The sequence below is a fragment of the Meleagris gallopavo genome, chromosome 4 (genome assembly GCF_905368555.1).
Source record: "Meleagris gallopavo chromosome 4, MGAL_WU_HG_1.1, whole genome shotgun sequence".
In the NCBI taxonomy this organism is placed as follows: Eukaryota; Metazoa; Chordata; class Aves; order Galliformes; family Phasianidae; genus Meleagris; species Meleagris gallopavo.
The window spans coordinates 9,555,830-9,577,659 of record NC_139407.1 but is presented as its reverse complement, the minus strand read 5'-3'; the positions used below and the strand labels follow the sequence as shown (position 1 = coordinate 9,577,659).

Below are 21,830 nucleotides of genomic sequence, written 5' to 3'. Positions count from 1 at the left end.
ATCTAACTATGTAGAAGCAGCTAAGATAATAGCAATCTGGTTTAACATTTATCAAGCCTAAAACAAACTGAGACAAATCAAGTTTTTATTTAGTGTAAAGTCAGAAATACAACATCTTTAAAATGCTCATAAGTTAAATGAAGGCCGCAGTAATGGGATGAAAAATGGTATATAGATTAAATGACTACTATATACAGACTGATGGATAAAATATCACTATCCAATCTTACAATACACAACCATGATTTAGAGATTACTTGATCTCACAACTGCTCAAGTCTAGTAAGTGCATGCTGTGTTACTACTTGGTGTTTGTGGATGTCTCCCACAGTGCGGGTGGAGGTGTGCAGTGACATGGCCTGAAAGCTACAATGGCTGTAATGAAGTGCAGTTTTTTAGAAGTCAAATGCTTGGTGAGGTGTGTGTCTTCAGTGCTCAAACCCTGGACTAGCCCTGTGTTGTTTTTTTTTTTCCACCTGCTAGAAATTTCTGCATGTATTCGAAATTTCAGATAGACAGCAATGTGACAAAGCAATCCGGAGATGTTTAATAGTAACATTAGCTGCTTATAGGACCCTGTGACACAAACAGTATCAGCCACGTGTGCCTTGGTGGGTGAAACTTTTGGTCATCTCATTTCTTGACACGGACTTTGTAAACAACCTTCAAGCCACAAAATATTAGTGCTTTGTTTTTAGTCATTTTAACTCCGCTGAGGTTCCAGTGAGTGCTTTACAGTCATTTTAAATAGAGGGAAATGGGAGATTTCACGGTAACAGCTTACAGATGAGGAATAGCAGTGCTTAGCTGCCAAGAAGCTTGTGTTTTGAGATGGATTTATCCTGCCATGACATCCACTCATTCACTTCCTCCAGCTTTGCTTTACACAATCTATCACAGCAAAACGGAAAGAGAAGCTTACGCTAATAGTTCCCTTTTGTTAAAAGGTAAAATAAAATGACTTCATTACTAAAGAGACAGATGTCAGTTTTAGGTGACATCCATAAGAAGTCCACGCTGCTATATGGCAAGATGAAACAGACCTAATGTTACCAAGCTAAAATTAACAGTGCTGTTTGTATTTCAGCTTCTGCTCTTCTCTAACACCAGTTATGCTAGATGTACCCTTTCTAGGGGAAGTGCTGGCACCCAGAATCTGGGCTGAGCTCCTTCAAACAAAGCCAATCCATTGAACTAAAACAGGACACCCTGAAACCAGGCATTGCTCATTGCAGCCCAGATCTGACAGACGACAGCCTCTTCTGCCTTGGATGGTTTTGTGCTATGTCTCTAGAGGTACTTCACAAGCTCTGGCCCTGTGGCAGGTAAAGAGCTGCTGTAAGGCCTGAAGCAAAGACAAGTTTGGCACTTCAGGAGGAAAGTAAAAAGGTGGCAAGGAAGGACTTATTCTCAGCTTCTCGCTACTCTACCCTGTTCACAATGAGCACGAGGAAGAACACTGCTGGCTTTCTGTTTGTCAAGCTTATTACTCAGGTTTTGGGTGAGTTTGGTTGGATAGTATGTTACAACACAGAACCTGACCTTTCTATAAGGAAAGAAAGTTAAAATAGTTTTAAGTGTAGATCTTAAAAATGATACAGGTTAATATTGCATCCATTTGATATTTCCCTGATGCAAATTACTTATCCTTATTCACTTTAACTTAACCCTTTCCAAAAAACTGTTGTTTTCCTGCATGCAAACTGTACAAATTATGTCATACTGTTACTGCTTTACAAAAATTCCTAACTGGTTTATAGGCTTCTGTTTAAAGCTGTTCAGCAGAGATATGAAGGTACTACATGGTTATCTATCAACAGTTGAGGTGAAAAAGGTGATGCAATTAGCCTTTGAATATTTTTACCAAGTAAGTTTTTCAACACCATTTTATAACTATCATTTTTCTAGTCAAGAACACCAAGACCTCTAAGAGAGCAAACAAGACATGTTTAACTTGACAAACTGAATCCCATTCTTAACAAGATATGCTCATTTTTAATACAAATATGAAAGTCTAGTAAGTCTCTACACTATAATTGCACATTGCTTAATCTTAATATACAAACTTGCATCTCCCGTTCATGATAATGTTCTTAATTCTGCTTATCACTGAAGTTTATAATCTTCTGGTATCCAGTGAAGCCACAAACTAAGATAATTTTAGCTCATGTAGCCTATGCCAATTAAAACAAAAAAGACAGCAGCAATACAATGACATCGCTTGTGAGCCAACCCCTACTTCCTTTTGCTCTTTGTGTCAGTGGTTTGGAAAACACTAGATGCTGACATCAGATTTTCTATATACTGTCCAAGAACTTGGTTTTCTGATTTCAGTTTCAAGTTTTCTTCCTTAACAGCATCTACCCGTGCTGAGAGATCTGTGAAGGTGACATTATAAGGGAAGAGAAAAAAAAAAAAGAAATTAGACACGTGCATACAATAATGAATATATTCTGTGTGCCTACATCAAACCATGTGGGTTTTTCTTAATGTGGGAAGCACTGCTTTAAGGTATTGCTTTAGATAAAACCTGGGAGTTCCACAGTAGGTGGTACAGAAAGTATTTCAAATCTGCTTTCCCTGTATCATGTTGTTTATCTGTGTTCTTACACTGACTTTTTGAATTAAGTTATTGCAGCTAAACTATTCGGAAACCAAGATGTAGGTCAGCTGAGGATCCTGGGAAGTTAAATGTATCGCCCCTTCAGCCTGTTGTGTGTCGTGAGCAAACGCTGCATTACAGAAGAGGGGAAGAAGTTGGCATCGCTAATGTTTCTGAAGCCTTGTTTGTGTCCCTTCAGCTGTGTAAGCGACGTACTTCTAACAGCAGCACTGTCAGCCTGGGACAGCCCAGAACAGTAAGGTTCTCCTCTTTCATTCACATTGTGCTTATGAAAAATCTGAGTGCCGAACTGCTAACCTTCAAGTGTGTGCTGCAGTTCCAAAACTTGATTAATAAGCCGTGTTTTCTCTTCTAATTCCACCTGATTCTCAGCCTCAACAGCTGCAATAAATCATAGGAGCTTTAATGTAATAACTGGGAATTATACTAGGTAGAAAAAATAACAGTGAAGAACATTAAGAACTTATACCGTCCATGTCAGCATTCATCATTGTAGAACGGGCTCTTTCAGCTTTAGAACTCAGCCGGCCCGAGCGACGGTCTGCTTAAGGAAAGAAGGGAACAGAAAATTGAGGCTGTGGCTGTAGATTCCCCTCGGCTCCATCACCCAGCGCTGTGCAGCCGATCTTTCTGGAAGCGGCTCCCGCAGAGGCCGAGCGGCAGCAGCCGCCCGCTCACCGCCCATCCCGTTCCGTTTCAGGGCAACCGCGGTACGGCCGGACCCGGCTGCCTCGTTCCCCTCCGCCGTCCCTCGCCCCACCTCCGCGGCCCTACGGAGCATCCAGCACCTCGGGAGCGGCCGCCGGCGGCCGCGGGGCCCGGGTTGGCGGCGGCCGACGCGAGGAGCGCTCCGATCCACCCCCCGGGCAGCGGCCGGCCGCCTCCCCGCGCCGCCCCCAGCACCGACCGTCCCGCCGCGTCCCCACCTGGCGCTCCCGCGGGCTGCGCAGCGCCGGCCCGGCCGCAGCCCCGCCGTTCGTTCTGCTCTTCCTTCCTTTCCTCCCGCCGCGCCTGCGCCAGCGCCGCGCCTGCGCCGGGCTCGGTCTGGCAGCGCGGGTGGGAGCTTGGAACGAGCCCTGCCGCCTTCCTAGCGCGGGCGCTGTGACGCGGGGCTGCCCCCGGGTTCCTGCGGGCGGCCGCTTTGTTCTTTTAAAAGCTGACCCGGCACGGAGCGGTCCGCATCTGCTTCCGTGCGGTTTCCCCTCTCTCTGAGAAGGGTGCGATAAGTGCCAGCCACCCGCAGGTCCGTGCAGGTGCTCAGCCCTGCTGTGCGGCTGGTTTTGGGGTACTTAACACGAGGCTGGCAGATTTGGTATAACGTGTGTGTTCACATAGCTGGTCTGCTTTGGTTCTGTTGGTAGTCAGTTTACTGCTTTCTACCTCAGAGAAAATACGTGAAGTGAAATAATATCAGCATATGCTGGAAATCAGTCGGTTTCTGACACGTAGCAGTATTCCAGCACACGTTCTGCTGTTTAAAGAAGGACTTAGAGGGTCCTCCTTGCTGGAACGCCGGGGTGCTGCCCTTAGTGGCCTTCTGCTGCTCAGTTTATTAAGCTGTTTTTACGCTTAGACTCTCCATCCCTTTGCTTCAGGTAAGTGGATTTTCTGACTGAAGAGCTACAAAGAGAGCTTGTAATGCTGAACAGCCTCAGAGCTCCCGAAGTCAGAACTGACTGAGATGTAACCAAGAACCAGTGCTAATCCCTTTCTTTCTTACTAATTCATTCTGTATCCTCTGAGGCAGTTTTTTCAAAGCCAGGGAGCGCTCCCAATGCTGTCACCTGTGTTATATTCAATTTAGAATGGTGACAGTTACCTTACAAATGCAATCACTTTGCCTTAGCATGTGTACTACGTTCCAATTAAGACTTCCTAAAACTAACCCACGTCACTAGAAAAATGAATATGTTTATTATTAGTTAATTGATTAATATTATTAATTTCACTGAAAGAACTTTTTTTGTTTCAAATAGCAACAATCTCCCTTAGGACATAGAATCATAGAATGGCCTGGGTTGAAAAGGACCACAATGATCACCCAGTTCCAACCCCCTGCTATGTGCAGGGTCGCCAACCAGCAGACCAGGCTGCCCAGAGCCACATCCAGCCTGGCCTTGAATGTCTTCGGGGATGGGGCATCCACAGCCTCCTTGGGCAACCTGTTCCAGTGTGTCACCGCCCTCTGTGTGGAAAACTTCCTCCTAACATCTAACTTAAATCTTCCTGTCTCAGTTTCATTCCCACTTGTCTTATCACTATCCACCCTCGTAAACAGCTGTTCCCCTTCCTGCTTATACGCTCCCTTCAAGTACTGGAGGGCCGCAATAAGGTCTCTCTGGAGCCTTCTCCAAGCTAAACAATCCCAGTTCCCTCAATCCTTCTTCATAGGAGAGATGCTCCAGCCCTCTGATCATCTTAGTGCCCTCCTCTGGACCTGCTCCAAGAGCTCCACATCCTTCTTGTGTGGGGGGGCCCCAGACCTGGACACGGTGCTACGGATGGGCCTCAGAAGAGCCGAGCAGAGGAGGACAATCACTTCCCTCTCCCTGCTGGCCACCCCTTTTTTAATGCAGCCCAGAACACAGTTGGCCTTCTGCGCTGCAAGCGCACACTGCTGGCTCATGTCCAGCTTCTTGTCCACCAGGACCCCCACGTCTTTCTCCGCAGGGCTTCTCTCAAGGAGATCTTCTCCCATAAGGCATAAGTTAACCTGAATGCATAGGTTCTGCACAGTTACTAAGCTGCAGGAGAGAATTCCATTGCTCTGAACACAGATTCGAACGGTCACTGTTTTTTAGAGGTTTCATTTCTGGATCAGTTGTGTACGTGCTGTTTTCCCGTGGCACACAGCGCACACCAACAAGCTTTCCTTTCTGGCAGCAGCATTACAGGCACCAACAGCGCCTGCATGTAGTGGCTGATGACAGAGGCTTCACTGTTGACCACAGGAATAGAAATGCATTCTCCTTTTTACCAGAAGCTGTTGTTGAACATATCTGTGAGACGTTTTCTATTTGAACTGTGCTACTTTTTCCCTTAATATTTGCACAAAGAAGAATATGAAAAGGATGGCAGTTGTCACAAAATTTTGTAGATGGACTTTTTAGCAAGATTCCATAAAGCTCTGCTGGTAATTTTGAGATGAAAACTGTATTTCTTTTGGCTAGGCCAAAAAAAAAAAAAAGTAAGTTTTTTTTTTTTTTTTTTTTTTTTTTTGCAATGAAGAGAAGCTTAAGCATTGAGCAGAGAGAAGTACGAAAACTTTGCAGCTATTTGGTGTCATCTCCCTGTTTTATTTTTGGTTTAATTTCCTCAATATCCGTAATTCATTTATCTTTTGGAGGGAATTTTATCAAGTGCTGAGTTTCTAAACGGAAAGGTATTTCTTTCACTAGGGGTGAAAATATTTCCTACTTTTAACAAGTGTGTTTCAACAAGGAATGCTTTCCTTCGTTTCAAATGCTATTGCTTTTAAAATATTGATTGAGAAGTTTCTGTCTCGCTACCATTTTGTATTCATCTTGATTCACAAGAGAGTAATTTTTTTTAATACCTGTATAACTAACAAATAGAGAAACGCATCTGTTTTGGAAGAGCATTAGGTATTTAATATTCATGGAGTGCACTCAGTTAATCAGATTCAGTAACCCCTGTTGCTTTGGCACAGTGGCTTCTTGGTGTGCTAAGAAAACTTTGATATAAAGGTTGTTTTCTTACACATTGCACATACATAGCGTGTTGTTCTGCTTGTCTTTAGTTTCTTTGCACTTTGCACACTTTGAGAGGTGGGGGAAGGCTTTATGCAATTATGAGCGTACTGGAGTTCATTTAAATCAGTGGATCTTTGTGATTTTACTTAAGATTTAATTACAGAACATTTCCTTCTAAAACATTAGATCATCCTCAGGTGAAGTCTAGTAGTTTATAATTTGTGTCAGTATCTACATATTGCTGGTCCATTTTCTTAGTTCCTTGCTTGAGTTTGCTTTTGGCCGTCCTAAGGAATCTTCTTCTCTCTCACTGTGTAAAACTTCTTTTTTTTTTTAATCTTCCCACTCTTGGGGAATTGATGCCCATCTCCAGCCTGAAGGCTGTGAGATCCATTCTGGTTGTTAGCTTCTGTGCTCTGTGGTCACGATAATTAGTCTCTCCCCTCTTAGCTGGGAGAGCAAAGGAAAAGTGTTTGCTCTCAAACGTGTAATAGTGCCTTCTTGTTATAGGTTAGGAGTTTTCTGACACTTTGCTCCCTGAGCTCCAGGTGTTACCCTCTGGCAGAACAAATGGACTGGGGCTATCGTATTCGTCATGAATCTTACTACTTATCTTCTTTCTATGTTGCCCTTGTGTTAAAAGCTTGCTTGAAAATGTCATTTACTCTCAGTCACTCTGAATTGCTTTCTCTGCTTATGAGTGACTCTCCCCAGCTCTTCACTTTTGTAGCGGGGGGATAGCTCTGGTACTGACAGCAGATCCAGCATAATGAAGCATTGCTTGCTGTCCTCTTTGTGTTAAAATGAGCTCCCTCTGAGTTTGGGTGCGTTCATGCTGTCAGGAGTCATGTAGATGTAAGTGCTGATGTGCAGCAAAGTCTTATTGCACAGTTGCTCAGCTGCTACTTCAATATTAGTGGCATCTGCAGAGTCACAGGATATACCTTTTCTTACTGTTCTCCTTCTTATGGGGAAATGCCAGACCTGTAGCAATGGAGAGTTCTCCTGACAGCACAGCTTGCACCAGGGTCTACATATTTGTCTCATTATGAATAGTTAGCTTAGTGACATTGTCGTAGGGCTGATTATGTTCTCATCAACTAATTGCATTTGAACATCTACTTCAGCTACATTGTCCTAACAAGAAATTGATAGAAAACTGCTCTCAAAATAAGATCTGCTCAATTTTTTTTTTTTTTTTTTTTTGTATAGGTGGTAAAGACAACATGCACAATAACATTCTTTAAGCTAAAAATGAGACAAAGCAGTCCACTGTTTTTTTTGTTTGTTTGTTTGTTTGTTTTTTTAATAAAATAAAAGGGCTTGTAGCATTCGTTAGTCAGCAATTCAATTTTCTAACTTGTGTAAGTCAGCACAGCTCTGTGACAGCCAACCTGACGTGATCTGGTTGCTACTCTGGCCGCACCTTTTTAAATAAATTTTTATCAGTTCATATTAATAGTTTTCCCAGTATGCAGAGCTAGCAGAACTATCTTAATTCCCATCCGAAATCATTCCTGTTCTATAAACCAGAAGGCCAAGAGCAGGCTTGTTTGTGTAGTTTCCTTTAAAACAATTAGTAGTTGGGATTTAAGTGGATCAGCTCATTTCAGTTACCAGTTAGTTTGCATCCCTTCTTACGACTCTCTCTGTAGTAAGCCAGAGGTGATTGTTCCAGATTCCTACTGTCTGTATTTATTTTTTCTGAGTTAACATTTCTGTAAGTCTCTCCACAAGCAGTGAAAGGCTCTTTGTTCTCAGGGGGTGAATGTATATTACCACCTGCTGCTATGGCAGAACTGCGGTAGCCCCCAGACTCCCAAAATCTCAACTTTTTTCACAAGACTTATTCAATTACAGTACTAAAAATTCTACTTGGGGGTGTTTTCTTAAAAATATATCGTGCCTTATAATTAGCATCTACAGATTTGTGTTCTCACCCATGGCATTCTTATTCAGCCCGTGGCATTTGTTTTGTCTCAATAGATAATCATAGTTTCGTACCTGGATCATCTGCCAAGGAAATGTTGGTGAAAGTGCCGTCCTCCTCATCTACGGGTAAATCCATTTTGTTTCCTTCTTTTGAAGTTCTCAGGGAAGCGCATTAAGCATGGCAGTTGTCAGCCATTTTCAGTGCACGCAGCTTCACTTGTTAAATCCTTAATGATTTGAGCACAGGTGTTACCCGATCCTGCGGGCAGCTACGCGCCGCGCGGTGCCGTATCTCCTCTGGACCTTGAGCTCCTTTCCGGAAGTCGTTAAGCTGGAAGGCTCTACCAGCTTCATCGGATATGTGCTGAGCAAACACTGTAATTGCACGCCTTCTGGGAAAGAGCTGTGCCTTCACCTGAGTCGGGGGGGTGGTGGTTTGCTCTTTTGGTTTGGTTTGGTTTGTTTTTTTTTGATAGAAGAAAAGTCTTAACGTTGTGCGATCGTAAAATGTTACTTCAGGAACACTGAGTGGATTTTGTAGTAGCAAATTTAACATATAATCTTTAAATACCCTGGGATTTTACTGACTTGAGCAGTCACACCAAAACCAACTGATCGACGCGCATGAGCGAAAATAAGTGAGCGTTGGGTTCTGTGAGAGGAGGTGGGAGGAAGAAGGTGAAAATAGATTAAAGGAAACTCAAGTTTTTGGGGCAGTTTGTTTTTGAATCTTAAAAAAAATGACTGTCATTTGAACGTATAAACTAGGAAGTCACCTCCGCTTCTCACCTCTTAGAAATAGCTTTCTTTTGCATGCATTAAATAGCATAATTGCGATTAATTTAAGAGCATGCATAGCCCTGGTCTTGGTTAAAGACAGCGTGGTGAACAATGAAACTGCTCCCTGCTCAGGTTTCATGCCCTATCTACCTGACTTGGATTTTTTGATCAAAATTTGCATGCAGAAAAAGACCAGATTTAGTCGTTGTCAAATATTTTTTCTTAATTAGGAACCTTTCTGAAGTCTTGCTGAAAATTGAATTTAGCTTCTTACAGAAATATGGATGTAACACTTTCTACTGGGCCTTTAACTGCTTGTGTTTTTGCTTTTATTTAAGCTTGTAAAATAGGGAAGGTGCTGACAACCATCTTCAGGGATTACTGAAAACTGCCTTGCATTCTCAGAATAGTGTCGAGTGTTATTCAAGCTTAGTTATGACTCATGCAAAGCATGACTTTCTGGCAACTCTGTAACCGTTTATGTTTGTTTGTAAATTCTGAATGAAGAAGAAAAGTGGAAGGGGAGAGAGGAAAAAGTGAGTAGTGAATGGACTCTTATGCGGGCAGCTGCTTTGTCATTGTCCAGTAGTGGTTCAGCTGTTACCTGCTCTTTGCTTGGCCATTGCCAGCAGAAACTGCTTACAATCCCTATTTGCTGTCATGTTGGAATTTGATTGTCTTCCCTTAAGGAGAGGGGATTTTGTATTCTCTCTCCTTTCAGTGATGCAATAGCATGCTTCAGAATCATGTTGATAGCACTCATAAGGCTAGAAAACATTTTGATTTTTGTCTTTTTCCTTTGTGGTTCCCAGACATTTTACATACGGTTGAAGCATGTCAACAGCTTGGCTTGGAAGGGCATATCCTAAAGACTCACGCAATTATATAATTATATATTATATATACCTCTGCATTCTGTAAAGTTGCATGCCCACAGGACTAAGGGTAAGTGTAATTAACTTTTCTTGCCCATGTCAGTGTTGTTCTAAGAGACCAGCCATACGGGCTCCCTCTGGTAGGAGCAGTTTCCAGGTAGATCATTAGCTAGTGTTAGACAAAGATTCGTACAGCAGCATAGCGAATAGGGGAGTTGTGCAGCTGTTATTCTGGGTGACAGCCATCAGTAAAAGTGATGCTGAATTTCATAATAGTTGTATTTCATAATAGTGGGTAAGAAGGACTCCTTGGGATAAAGGAGTATGGGGCACATCAATCCCCACAGGCCGCAGGCTGCAGCCTTTTGGCCAGGCATATTGCTTCATGCACAACTATTAACAGAGCTATATGGTTTCCCAGAAGGCCTTTGCTCTTTGTGAGGACCTGGATTTCTGTTAAGCTTGTGGGAGGCCTGCACAGCTTGTCCATGGAGTTCTTTGTGGATTTCAATTTGTGTACCAGCAGAGAGGGATGGGCTTTAGCTGAGAGGGCTCCACAGGCACTCTTGTTTCCATCTTGCCCGTGAGACTTTTCATGTTTCAAACATACATCTGTGTTCTATAAATTCAAAGGCACTGCAGAATAATGTCTGTAGCTTGTTTTGTTATGGGAGTGCTGTGGTGAGGAACACTTCCTTTAGTGGGGGCCTGCTGTCTGTGAAATAAGGCCTTTGGGCAGGAGGAGCCGTGCACACGTGGAGTAGGAGTACCCCCTGCTTGCTGTCCTCATGTTTGCCTTATGAGGGAGAGCAGAAAAGATTTTGTTCTGGAAACGTTTCCCAGTGCTTCCATTTCACGTATTTTTGGAGAGGCAAGAGGGGTCGGGGACAGGAGGTTAGTCACTGAGAGACCTCACTGACCGCATGCTCCGAAGGTGTAATTGTAGGGAGGTGCCTGGTGTTCTAATGCTCCCAGTATCAGCAGTACAAAAGATTTTTTTTTGTAAAGTCAAAACCACCAAAGCAGTAGGTTTATGTTGTTTTAGGGGGGACAGAGAGTGCTCTAGGTAGGTTAGGTCCTTGCTGTAGCACAGTGTGTGACTGATGTCCTGTCAGGCTGTGCTGGTCTGATCAGGAGTCCACTCTGAAGACAAGATGTGCAAATGCAGATGTGTAAGGTGTAAGCTACACAGTCTGTTACATACGCTGATAGGGGATTCTGAAAGAGGATAACTGTGTTTTGAATCCTTCTGCTTGTAGTCAGAACCTTTGAAGACGTTGTGTTTGTTTCCAGTGAGACAATGTCTAAGGATAAAGAGGAGTAGAATCCACTCTAACTGTGCAGTTCTGTAACACAGATAAATGAATTTGCCAGTACTTTGTGGCATACAACAAAATGATTGAAATTATTTTTCTTACACTAAACATTCTAAAAAAGCATCCACTTTATCAGTTACTCACAGTGTATAAAACACAGCATCTTAAAAATATGGGCCTTGTTAGGAAGTGACGGCTGCCAGCGTGCTTCTGTTTTAATGAACTTAGAAGGGAACTGCTGCACATGTTTAGTGCATGCTAATAAAGCAGTGATAGTGCTAGTACATTCACAGCATGCTCAGAGCTAGCCTGACTGACACTGCATGACAGTAACCTACTTGCAGAACAACAGTTTGCTGAGGTGGTGACAGAAGTATATGAAATGTGTCATTGGCAGATTTAACCAGTACACTGAGGTGTATTAGTACTTGTCAGCAAGTTTCCTAGGTGTATGTGCTCTTCCCTCCTGTCTCAACACTTTCCCCAGTTTAAGATACTTTCAAGCTCTGTTGTGGCAGTCTTGCAAATGTTGAGATGAGCTCTGAGGGCATGTTATGTAGATGAATGTCAGCACTTGCAAACGCTGCTTCTGAAGCTGCACTGACAATTGGCCACCTGGAAACCATCCATGACAACTGCCCACTTGCTCTCATGCCCACTCCCTTGCTACATTCACTTTTGATAAAAGTGTACATACTGTTTTCTGCCTCCGTAATTATTTTTAAGTGGGATCTGAACCTCTGCTGTCTGAAAATGAGTGACTTGTTCGTAGCATCGAGTATGTATTTCTTGAAATAGACCCACGTTCTTTCACACTTGTCCATTTCACTCTCAGATTTCTGCCATGCATCTGTCTGGACATAGAGAACTTTAAAAGGAAAATAAAAAATGTACTGCTTCAGAGTACTTCACATACTCCTTGAAGTTTAATTCTATTGTGATTCCTGTAAAACTGGACAGGGACTGGGCAGACTACCTGTTTTTTACTAGCGTGTGAATTATAGCAGTGTGTTCCATTTCCCACTCCTTTCATTTGATGTGTCTTTTCATAATTCTTATCTAGGTGACTTGGTGTAAGCAACATGAGGCAGAACAGCATTTTTCATTGGACACTGGAAGTGACTAAGAATCATCAGTCTGCCTTTCTCTTCGAATGCAAGCTTGCTCTCCTTCACTCCATTCAGTTGTAATTCTGGAGATGATACTAATTCAGCAACAGAGTTGGCTCAGGTAATTTCTACATAGCTCATGATTTTTCGCTTTGTTCATTAAGGTTACTAGGAAATTATTGGTTAACTCACTGGAGTATACCATTTTAGAAACTGACAAGCGTTCTTTCTTCGTCACTTTGGCCATATTGAATGTTTTCTCCAACTCTTGGTAACATGCAGAAAATTGGGTGGTGCATAACACTATCCCAGAATGTCTGTTCCTTATGCTTTTATTGGTGTTCTCTGATGTGGCTGGCCATTACCATCCTTCTAAACTGAACGTGGCCACTCAGATTATAAGAACTTTTCCCTCCAGTTGGTCCTTCTGGGAGCCCTCCAGGTATGTAACCATCTAGCCCATGTTCTTCTTCCCTTCCACAGTGCAATTAAATGGAAAATACTTCAGATTTGAAATATTTAATCATTAAAACAGGATTCACTGGGGAAGATCCAATCAGTTTATGAATTCGATTGTTGATTAATCAACAATGTCATAATTGATTTTACTTTGCAAACAAATTACAAAAATGTGTGGATCTTGATACAGAAGTTTCCCTTTGTGATGGTTCAAGTGCTGAAGTTGCTAGTTTGAGCACGTAAGCAGTCTAGCTCTAGTAACTCATTTCAGTGCTGGTTTCAGAATGCTGCTAGCTTCAGGAACACAATAAGCTGGCTTTTACTACATCACGTGCTGCTGCAGCAAGACAGATACTGGTACACAGTCCAATAGTGTGTCCGCCCACTGGCTCTTCCCTATCTTTTCTCTGTCTTCCCTATTTTGGCACTTGGAGGGAAAAGATAAGGGACTTTAAAGTATTTTGCCATTTCAATCTAATTGTGGTCTCTTTATTGCCTGAATTCTGTCTGCCTTGGGCTTGATGAGCTTCATTGCAAGTACCTTGAGTGGGATGCCTGCTGTTGCTGGAGGATTTTAAAGAAGGGTCATGTGGAACAGCTTACGTTGATCTTGCTGACTTTGAGCACCAAGGGAGTTTTGGCATTTGCCAGTTTTTCTGCTGCTGTCTGCCTCCTGGTCTGCCACGTACCTGAAACCCTTGCCAAGGCCAGTAAACAGGCTGCCACACTTTGCCTACTAAGCCGCCGATGAGCTGCAGAATAAGATGTCAGTCATTCAGCAGTCAGATGCTAGGAGTGACAATGAGAAGGAGAAATTCTTTCATGTGTATATAAACATTTTTTCAAAGGCACGTACTTTTACTAATGTTATTGATGTTCTCATAGTGATGCCTCGTTTGAAGGTCTCATATTTCCTGCCGTTGCATATCTCGTCTTTAAAACTCTGAGATTATTTAATGCTCTTCACAGAAATCCCCCTGGAATATAACCATGTGACGTGGTTGCTGGACCATTTTTGCTTGCTGGCTTTTGAATGCTGTCTGTTTACTCTGCAGCTATGCTGGATTTTCTTTCTACAAGTATTTTGGAAGGTTACTGCTGATGGCATCTGTGGCTGAAGCTAGTCTGGAGAGATTAATTATTTAATGTGACTAATGCTTTTAATGGTCTTGATGATCAATAACACTTATAATAATACAATAGCAAAAAAAAAAAAAAAACCACAAAAAAACCCCACAGAGTTGAAAGAGACCTCATGCATGGAAAAAAACCCACCAAAACAAAACAGTTTATAAAACAGGAAGAAATTTTTGGACCCATTCTATCTTCTATAAAATGGGCTGTTTCCCAGTGACTATTAATAGAGTTGTGTTGTGCCCAGTGTCATTCAGTAGCACTGCCAGATCTTATAAGTCTTCCCAGGATTGGTGTTTCCTTAAAGAAGTCATTTTTCTTTAAAAAAAAAAAAAAAAAAGCAAAACTTGTGATTAGGATCAAAACTTAAAAGGAAATACACCTGGGTACCCTGGAAGAAACTGAACATGTATGAGAAGTATCAGACAGAAGGGAAAACTATGTTATTTTAAGCCTTGTTCTGTAGGTCACAATACTTAAATGGTTGAGGCCTTACTTTGTTTCTGTACTCGCTGTTAGAAAGTACTTTATTGACTTTTTATTTATTTTATTTGAGTTGTGGGAGCAGTTGTTACGGAGTGTTGACTTTTACAGTTTTGGGGGGCTTCTATTGTGAACTTTCCTGGGTGGGGATCAGGTCGTACTAGAGTGAAGGATTCCAGTTTTGATTTTGGAAAGCTGGAAGGTAGAGGTACTTGTGTATGAACAAACTCAATTTCAAAGCCACCTAAGTTATAGTGATAGCATTGCCAAACCCAAAGATTAAAACATGCTATTCTTCAATGGTTTTGCTTCAGAAAATAAAAAATATTGGGACTGTTTTATTTGCTTTTGCATTCTTCAGCTATGAGCATGAGTGTTCCTAAGATCTCTTCAGACCTAAGCAAATCTTTCTTTGTAGAGAGTCAAAGCTAAGGTACTACGGAAGTATATCAGTTCATGATTGGAAGAAATGCACCATTATATTAATGCAGTCCACGATACAATTCTAAGAGTTGTAATGACGTGTCATTTATTGAAAGCCAGCTGCAAGGCCCATGCAATAGTAACTATATATTGTATGTGTTTGTCTTGCTATGGAAAAAAAATCACCAGAAGCCAAGAGATGAAAGCCTCTGAGATATGGTGAATCTGGTGATGGAATTATCTGCAGTGCCACCAGGTTAAAAAAAAAAAAAAGTTGACCAGGTGAAGCAGCAGCAGCACAAAAAGCCTTGCTTGTTCTGTGGCCCAGCTGAAGTTTGTGTGCAATGTGGGATGGATCTGAAAGCTGTTCTCTCCCAGTCAAAAAGGGAAAATGGCAACAATACATCTGTTAGCTTCTCGTGGCGTTGGGTTTCCTCTTTTTCACTTGAGGAGATGTGGTTTTAGCCAGTGAGAGGTATCAAGCCCTTCATACAGTTTCACAGGATCAAACAGAGAAGGACTTCGTACTTAGCCAAACACAAGGCAGCTCTAACCACCCCTGGTTTGTGTGTCTTATGGAAGGCTAGTGTGTCTTATGGAAGAGTATTTCTGTAGATTAAAGCAAACCGGTAACATCAATTTCTCTCTTTCTTGCCGCATTCTATTCCACACTGCACTGTTCTGTATCCCAGTTCCACACTTACCCCTACCCGTGCTTCTGCTTTGTCCCTATTTCTGTGTGCCTTTACCTCTTCTTTCCTTCTCAGCCCTCTTTACCTGACCCTGTTTCTGTCATCAGTCACTTAGTGCAAGTCCTGACTCCTGCCGAGTTCTGGCAGACACAGTATAGCAGTCTGCTTCCCACAGGGGCAAATTATTATCATTTGATGGGCAGTAGCTCACCTTTGTGCTGTGGTTCACAGCTCCTTGCTCTTTGATCATAAATACAAGGCAGGAGCCTGGTACTTGCTCTTGGGGGATGGATGGGGGAGTTTAGCTGTATATTTAGGGAAATTACACTGAACTTAGCATGAAACGTCGCCTTTGTGGTGGAAGGTAAAGAATTGCTTTATAATTATATTTCAAGTTTTGTCCTTTAGTAATGAATGCAGTAACTTTAGAGGTGGCATCCAGCAGAACGATTTTAGACAGAAGGTGAAGAAAGAGTCTGCATGTGTAAGAAATTAATGAATAAACAACTTTCTTATGCTCTGTGGATTCTTTTTAAGGAAGGTTTATTAGCTCTCTGCATCCTACCCGAGTATGAAGAGCCAGAATTTGCAATGCCTACTCAATATTTTTCTTTGACAAGCCTGCAGAATTCTGCAAAAACTAAGCAGCCTCTCGAAAGGCGGCTCTAACAGCACTTTTTTCTCGTTAGTCAGATCAAACTGTCTGTGTTTTGCCTGACAAAGAGAAAAAGAAACACATTTTTTCTCTTTCCTTTTTCCCAGAAAGTCTCCTTAAACTTTGACTTTTCCAGTAGATTTCAGTCCCTTTCCTTGTATTTGTTCCTGGTGGAATGGTACTCCCACACCTCAGCAGTGTTCTGAATCCGCAGCTAGTCTCCAGCGATGACTTTGATGTTCACTGATGCTAACTATTTATGCTCTGTGCGCTGTATGTTTTGTGTATGGAAACACGATCTCTACCAACATTTTATCTGTTTGGCTGAGAGTGCTACCTACGTGTTTTCTAAAGTCCGTTGCATTGTGTGCAAATGATTATCCTCTCCATTGAGAGTAGGGAAGATGTTGCCAGGTCATTTTGTAACATCCCAAAATGTCTAGAAGTGTGCTCACTGTCTTTCAAGTTGAGGCTGATTCCAAATGCTACTGTATAGTTTGCAATTACAGAATTACAGAATATCCTGAGTTGGAAGGGACCCATAAGGATCACTTCCATCTACAGGTTCATGGCAAACCTGGCATGCATATTTTTTTTTTTCCTCCCTCTTTGATACTTTTTAGATAAGATTTTAATTGATTGATTGCTGTTGCTACTCTGACTTCTTATCTGATTGATTATGGTTTATTTTTCTATCGTCGTTCAGATGATTTTTACACCTTATATAAGCTGTACTTGTTTACATCTAGAAATAAATAGTTGTCAAAATTTCCATACTGTTATGTTATGCTACTTACTGTTCTCTTCCTACAACTGCCTACAACTTTGTTATTTGTTATTAAAATGGTTCTAGGTAACTTACAAAAAGCGAACCAGAATGTTCCTTTATCTTCTGCTTAAACTGTACTATAGAACAAAATGTGGTGCATAGTTGGTAAGATCTTTCGCAAGATAGATCTTATATAGGAATCAGCTAAAGGATGCAATATCTTTCTGCCACACTTCATCCTTGCAGGAACAGAGATTTTCCTGCTGTATTCTAACCTAACTAAAGAGTGTTGATGTCTGATCCAAAGGAGGGCAGTATTTTCATTTTTTTAAAAAGGGAAGTTCATTTGGAAAAGAAGTCTGAGTGAGTGAGTCTTCTACTTGTTTTTTAGTTTTTATTTTTGGTCAATTGAAGTTGCTCTACCAGTCATTGCTTGGGTCAGCAGAGAACATGGCTCAGCTGCCCAGAGAAGCTGAGGTGCCCCATCCCGGGAGGCACTCAATGCCAGGTTGGATGGGGATCTGGGCAGCCTGAGCTGGTGGGGGGCAGCCTTGCCCATGGCAGGAGGGGGGGAGGAACTGGGTGGGCTTTCAGGTTCCTTCCAACACATGCCATTCTGTGATTCTGCAGTCACTTATTACAGATCAATTGGCAAACTTCAGGTGTATTTCAGCGACTTTTCCTCCTGATATAACATGCCTCATAGTTATGTAAAATTTTATAAGTATCGTTAAAATAGGTTTGTTTGTTGTTTGTTTGTTTCTAACAGAATGAATTTCTCAGTAGAAGAGAAAGTGAAACTACACAGCCTGATGACAGTTCCTGGTTATGGTTATGGAAGGAATGTTTGCTTGGGTCAAGGAGTGTCAAATTAATAAAACTCAGCAATGAATTCTTACTCATGCAAAGTCAAAGAAGTCAAAACTCAGTGTTTCTATGTCTGCTATTTGTTTTGTCTGCTCTTATTTAATTTTATCATTTTTTATCCTGTGAATTTGTTGCCCACAACCCAGATCTCTAATTTAAATCAGTTCTGTGCAATGTAGCTAAACGATGCAGTTGTCATCTCTACACATAGATTTGACAAGATAGGCCTTGGGATAGATGAATAAATAATAGCAATCCATGCTCTTGTTGTAGCTAAGCCAAATTGTAGAAGATATTAATATAATGATGATAGAACACAGAAAGCTGAGCAATTTACTTGCTCTAGTTCAGCTCGTATCATTGAGTTGTGTCAAGAGCACAGGTTATTCACAAATAGTCTTGGAGATGCACATGCTTTCTTTCTCTTCTTTTATGTCTCAGTGTGTATATTGAGGCAAAACGTTCAATATCTAACACTTCACTGTTATTTTATCCATATTCAGAGTAAGATTGTTACATCTGAACGTAGGTCATAACCGTTCAGTCATATCAGGTCACCATGTACAGGCTCGTAGTGTGGCACAGACTTGAGGCAATTCTTGCAGTTATTTTCCAGTAGCTCGAGCGTGTGGGCATTCATTAAATGTGGGGATAATTAATGCACAGATCTCTTAAATGCCATGGTTTTCAAGTAGTTTTCCTGTGACCTCTTTTTAGGAGAGCAGGCACTTTCATTTCTGTATGTTGGCAGTTGTATGCAATTTCACTAGTGAAGTATTACATGCAACTTGGCAGCATAATTAAAATGATGCCTTTTACAGCTTCCTTCCTTTCCTGAAAAAAAAGCCAGTAGTATGATGACGTTATCTTTGTATCTGTTGAGAACATACTTAGAACAGAGCTCAGTAACCTGACTGATGGTCTGCTGTCAGAGAGGCACCCCTCCTAACTCAGCACAGTAGCTTGGTCAGAGCAGGTGGGTGAAAAAGCCACGGGAGGACTAGGGAGAGGTAAAGAGAACAGTCATGGTATATTTTAGAAAGGCCTGCGGTATTTCATATAGAAAAGAGGGAAGATTGCTGAAATTGGCAAGGACTTTGAAAGGAAAATACGTGAATTTGCCCAGTTTTGGAAAGCCTTTTGTGATTTCTAGGTCTTCCAAGTCTTATTGAGAATTGTCTCCAGCTGACTTTGAATCGATTCCTGACTAATATGCCTTAGTAGGTAATATTTACATTCACAGACAAAGGCTTAGTAGCTAACTAGTTTCTTCTTGTAGCAGAAGGAAAAAAAAAAAAAAAAAAAGATAATAAAGAATTGCAGATATTGAGAAGTTGTATAAAATTTCAACAGACTTAGAAGCATGCAAGAAGGGGTGATCATTCATCAGGATTTCTTCTTTTCTAAGATGAGAGATGATCGTTAATTCTTGGTAAAAAATCATCCTTTCCAGCCTGGGTTTTTGAGTAGAACTAGGAAATAATAATGAGAAGCAAATTCAGCATGAATATTTTTAAAAAACAAGTTCTGACATTTTACTTATAACTTCTAATTTTGGTATTTTTCTTATAATGTGCTCAACCTTCAGTTAAAAATTACAAAAAAGAGAAGCAGTACCAATATCAGTGATGTTTTCCAATATCTGAAACTACTGTTTGTATTCAAATGTTGTCATTTAGTATGAGGTGCTCTGCAAAACAAACTGGTACTGTTACCAGAAAGGGGAAGAGAATAGCTTCCTGAGCTGAAGTCTGCAAGCAGAACTGGAATGCTTCATGACTAGGACATTTTCCCATGTTCTGGTCTGTATGATGTCCATTAAAATACATTTTCAGAAGAAATATTATTTATAAGGAGAGATTAGAAGGATTTTACAGTTTCACATCAACAAAACCACGTGCTTCTGGATATTTGGACTAGGTGGGTAGCAAGGATGGAGGTTGGATATGTGGAGTGGTATGCAGGAATCAAAGGGATGAAACTCAAAGGAGTTAAACTTGACTCAGGTCAGGCTATTTTGGCTGTAGAAGAACTGTAGTCAGGTTTTAGCAAGTATGTAAACCTGCTCCATCATTGGCAAGTCACAGGACCAGGCTAGATATAATGCTAGGAAACGTGCTTTTGGAAAACATAGGACTGGGTTGCATAATTGAATCCACTAAATAAATCAACACAGAACGAAAAATAAAGAGAATTTCTACAGATGGACAGTGGAGCTCTTCATGTCAAATATTTCAACTCATAGGACCATTAAAAACTATTTTTTCTACAAGTTTCCTAGCACCATAGTTGCTTTCACAGTAAAGTTTACCTCTGGATTTGAAATGGAGTGCAGTAGTTTGTAAGGTCCTTACTTACAACTGTTCCAGATTTTCTCTTAATTTTTAACTCCCAAATGTATTTAGCTTTTGCCAAAATGTCTTAAACATTTTGTGAGAAATGCTACCCAGGAATATTCTGAAGTCCTTTAGAAATGCCAAAGGGTGTCATGGCAATTATGTGTGTAATATATTAAGTAATATATTAGGAAATATAAAGGTAGTACACCTTACAAGTAAGACTTGAGCTTACTGGCAGCTCCTCAGGTTCTGGCCTACAGTATATTCCCAAAGAACCTGTGAACTTCTGTGGATTCATTATTGCTTTTATTTATGTGTGTACCTGACCCTTAACCACAGATGGGGTACTCGGTGTTTGATGTTGTACAATTACAGAACAGAAAGATCACAGCTCCAAAGAGGTTGCAATTTAGACCAACTGAAAAGAGAAGGATGCTTAGGATAGTGACGGCGATATGTCAGGCGATGTTTTTGACACACTGATACTCCAACTATTGTCCAAGCTTTTCTTTAGGGCATCAAGGGACAGGGCATTCTGAAGGGAACTGCAAAGGAAGACAAGAGGGTAATGCTGCCAGTATGTCGCAGCTGCCCTGAGAGATCTCCTGGTCACCATGGGAGCGTGGCAGAAGGCTCAGGAATGTGAAAGCCGGGCCTGCAGCTCCGTGTGAGCAGAGTGAAGCACCTCAGCAGAGCATGAAGAGGAGGAGGGAGAGGGCTGGGACACCTCAGGAATCAGAATGGGCAGGTTGTGTTTGCAGAGAAGCAGCTGGTGTTTGAAAACTACTGGGAGAGACATGGCCTGGTCAAAGGAATGAGCCAGGAGAAATCATCTTTGCCACAGTATTTTGAATGAAATAAGAGAGACAGGATTGCATCTGTCAAGGCCAAGGAGAAGTATGTTGTGATAATCAAGATAAGAACTGGAGCGTTAGCTGTGCGGGTGGGAAAGTTGTGTCTCTAGATATGTTATACAGGTAGTCAGCTTGTGCCAAACAAATTAACTTCTAATGGAAAGTAAAGGTCATCTGTCTCAAGCTGTTTATTAGAACACTGTCAAACAGTTTGAGAGGAAGTAGAAGGAAGGGCGAAATGACAGACAAAAGAGGTAAGCAGTAAACTGCAACAAGGCTTTTCAAAGCACTGTTTTCCTGTGACAGCATATTGTAGCTGGGATCTGATTATAAGGTCATAGTTGGTCTTTCTCTTCACTCTTTCACTGCTTCTCCAGTCTGCAGCTTTGGTACTGTGACTCTGCATCCATGCTGTGTGCCCATCCTTACAGCAGATGATTCTCTTAAGCTTTTCTTTGTAGTTGAGACTACAGACAGAATCTGACAGACAAGTGACCACAGGATTTGCTGCTGTCTGAGAACAGTTCCTGGAATAAAGCTATATTGTAAATTAATTTATATGGTACAAAAGATATATAATTCCGTTGAAGTAAACTTTACAGTTCTATTGAAAAGTGGAATCTTTGGAGGGCCATTACCATGTTCTGTTGCCGGGGATCTTTCTCCTACATTCCCTGAGCCATCTCTTCTTTGTAATAAGACTAGTTCATGTGAAGGCTGACTCGTAGCTCAGAGAACTTTCTTGGAGTACTTCCCTGTGAAGTCTTGCTGAGAGTTAATGTGAGGGAAAGGTGCTGGCTGCTTGAA

General features: G+C 41.5%; 1 protein-coding gene and 1 long non-coding RNA gene across 5 annotated transcripts in view; one reads left to right on the top strand and one right to left on the bottom strand.

The window, feature by feature from the left end:
- Positions 1-68: 68 nt before the first annotated feature.
- On the bottom strand, positions 69-8,607 carry SCOC (short coiled-coil protein). 4 transcript variants are annotated; one of them, XM_085222109.1, is made up of 4 exons: positions 8,341-8,607; positions 3,093-3,167; positions 2,921-3,004; positions 69-2,378 (listed from the first exon to the last, which is right to left on the bottom strand). In XM_085222109.1, the coding sequence occupies exons 1-4, from the start codon at positions 8,402-8,404 to the stop codon at positions 2,236-2,238; spliced, it is 366 nt and encodes a 121-aa protein (XP_085078235.1). In that variant the 5' UTR covers positions 8,405-8,607; the 3' UTR covers positions 69-2,235. The 4 variants fall into 4 exon arrangements, with proteins under 4 accessions (XP_085078235.1, XP_010707809.1, XP_085078236.1 ...); XM_010709507.4 differs by having other exon boundaries at positions 3,093-3,164; positions 8,341-8,606; XM_085222110.1 differs by lacking the exon at positions 8,341-8,607 and adding an exon at positions 3,550-3,693 and having other exon boundaries at positions 3,093-3,164.
- Positions 4,657-21,830, top strand: part of LOC146544405 (uncharacterized) — a 50,526-nt gene continuing 33,352 nt past the window's right edge. Inside the window, exons 1-3 of the long non-coding RNA XR_014882824.1 lie at positions 4,657-8,394; positions 9,861-9,993; positions 12,303-12,469. This is a non-coding gene — a long non-coding RNA (uncharacterized LOC146544405). The remainder of the gene's footprint in view (positions 8,395-9,860; positions 9,994-12,302; positions 12,470-21,830) is intronic.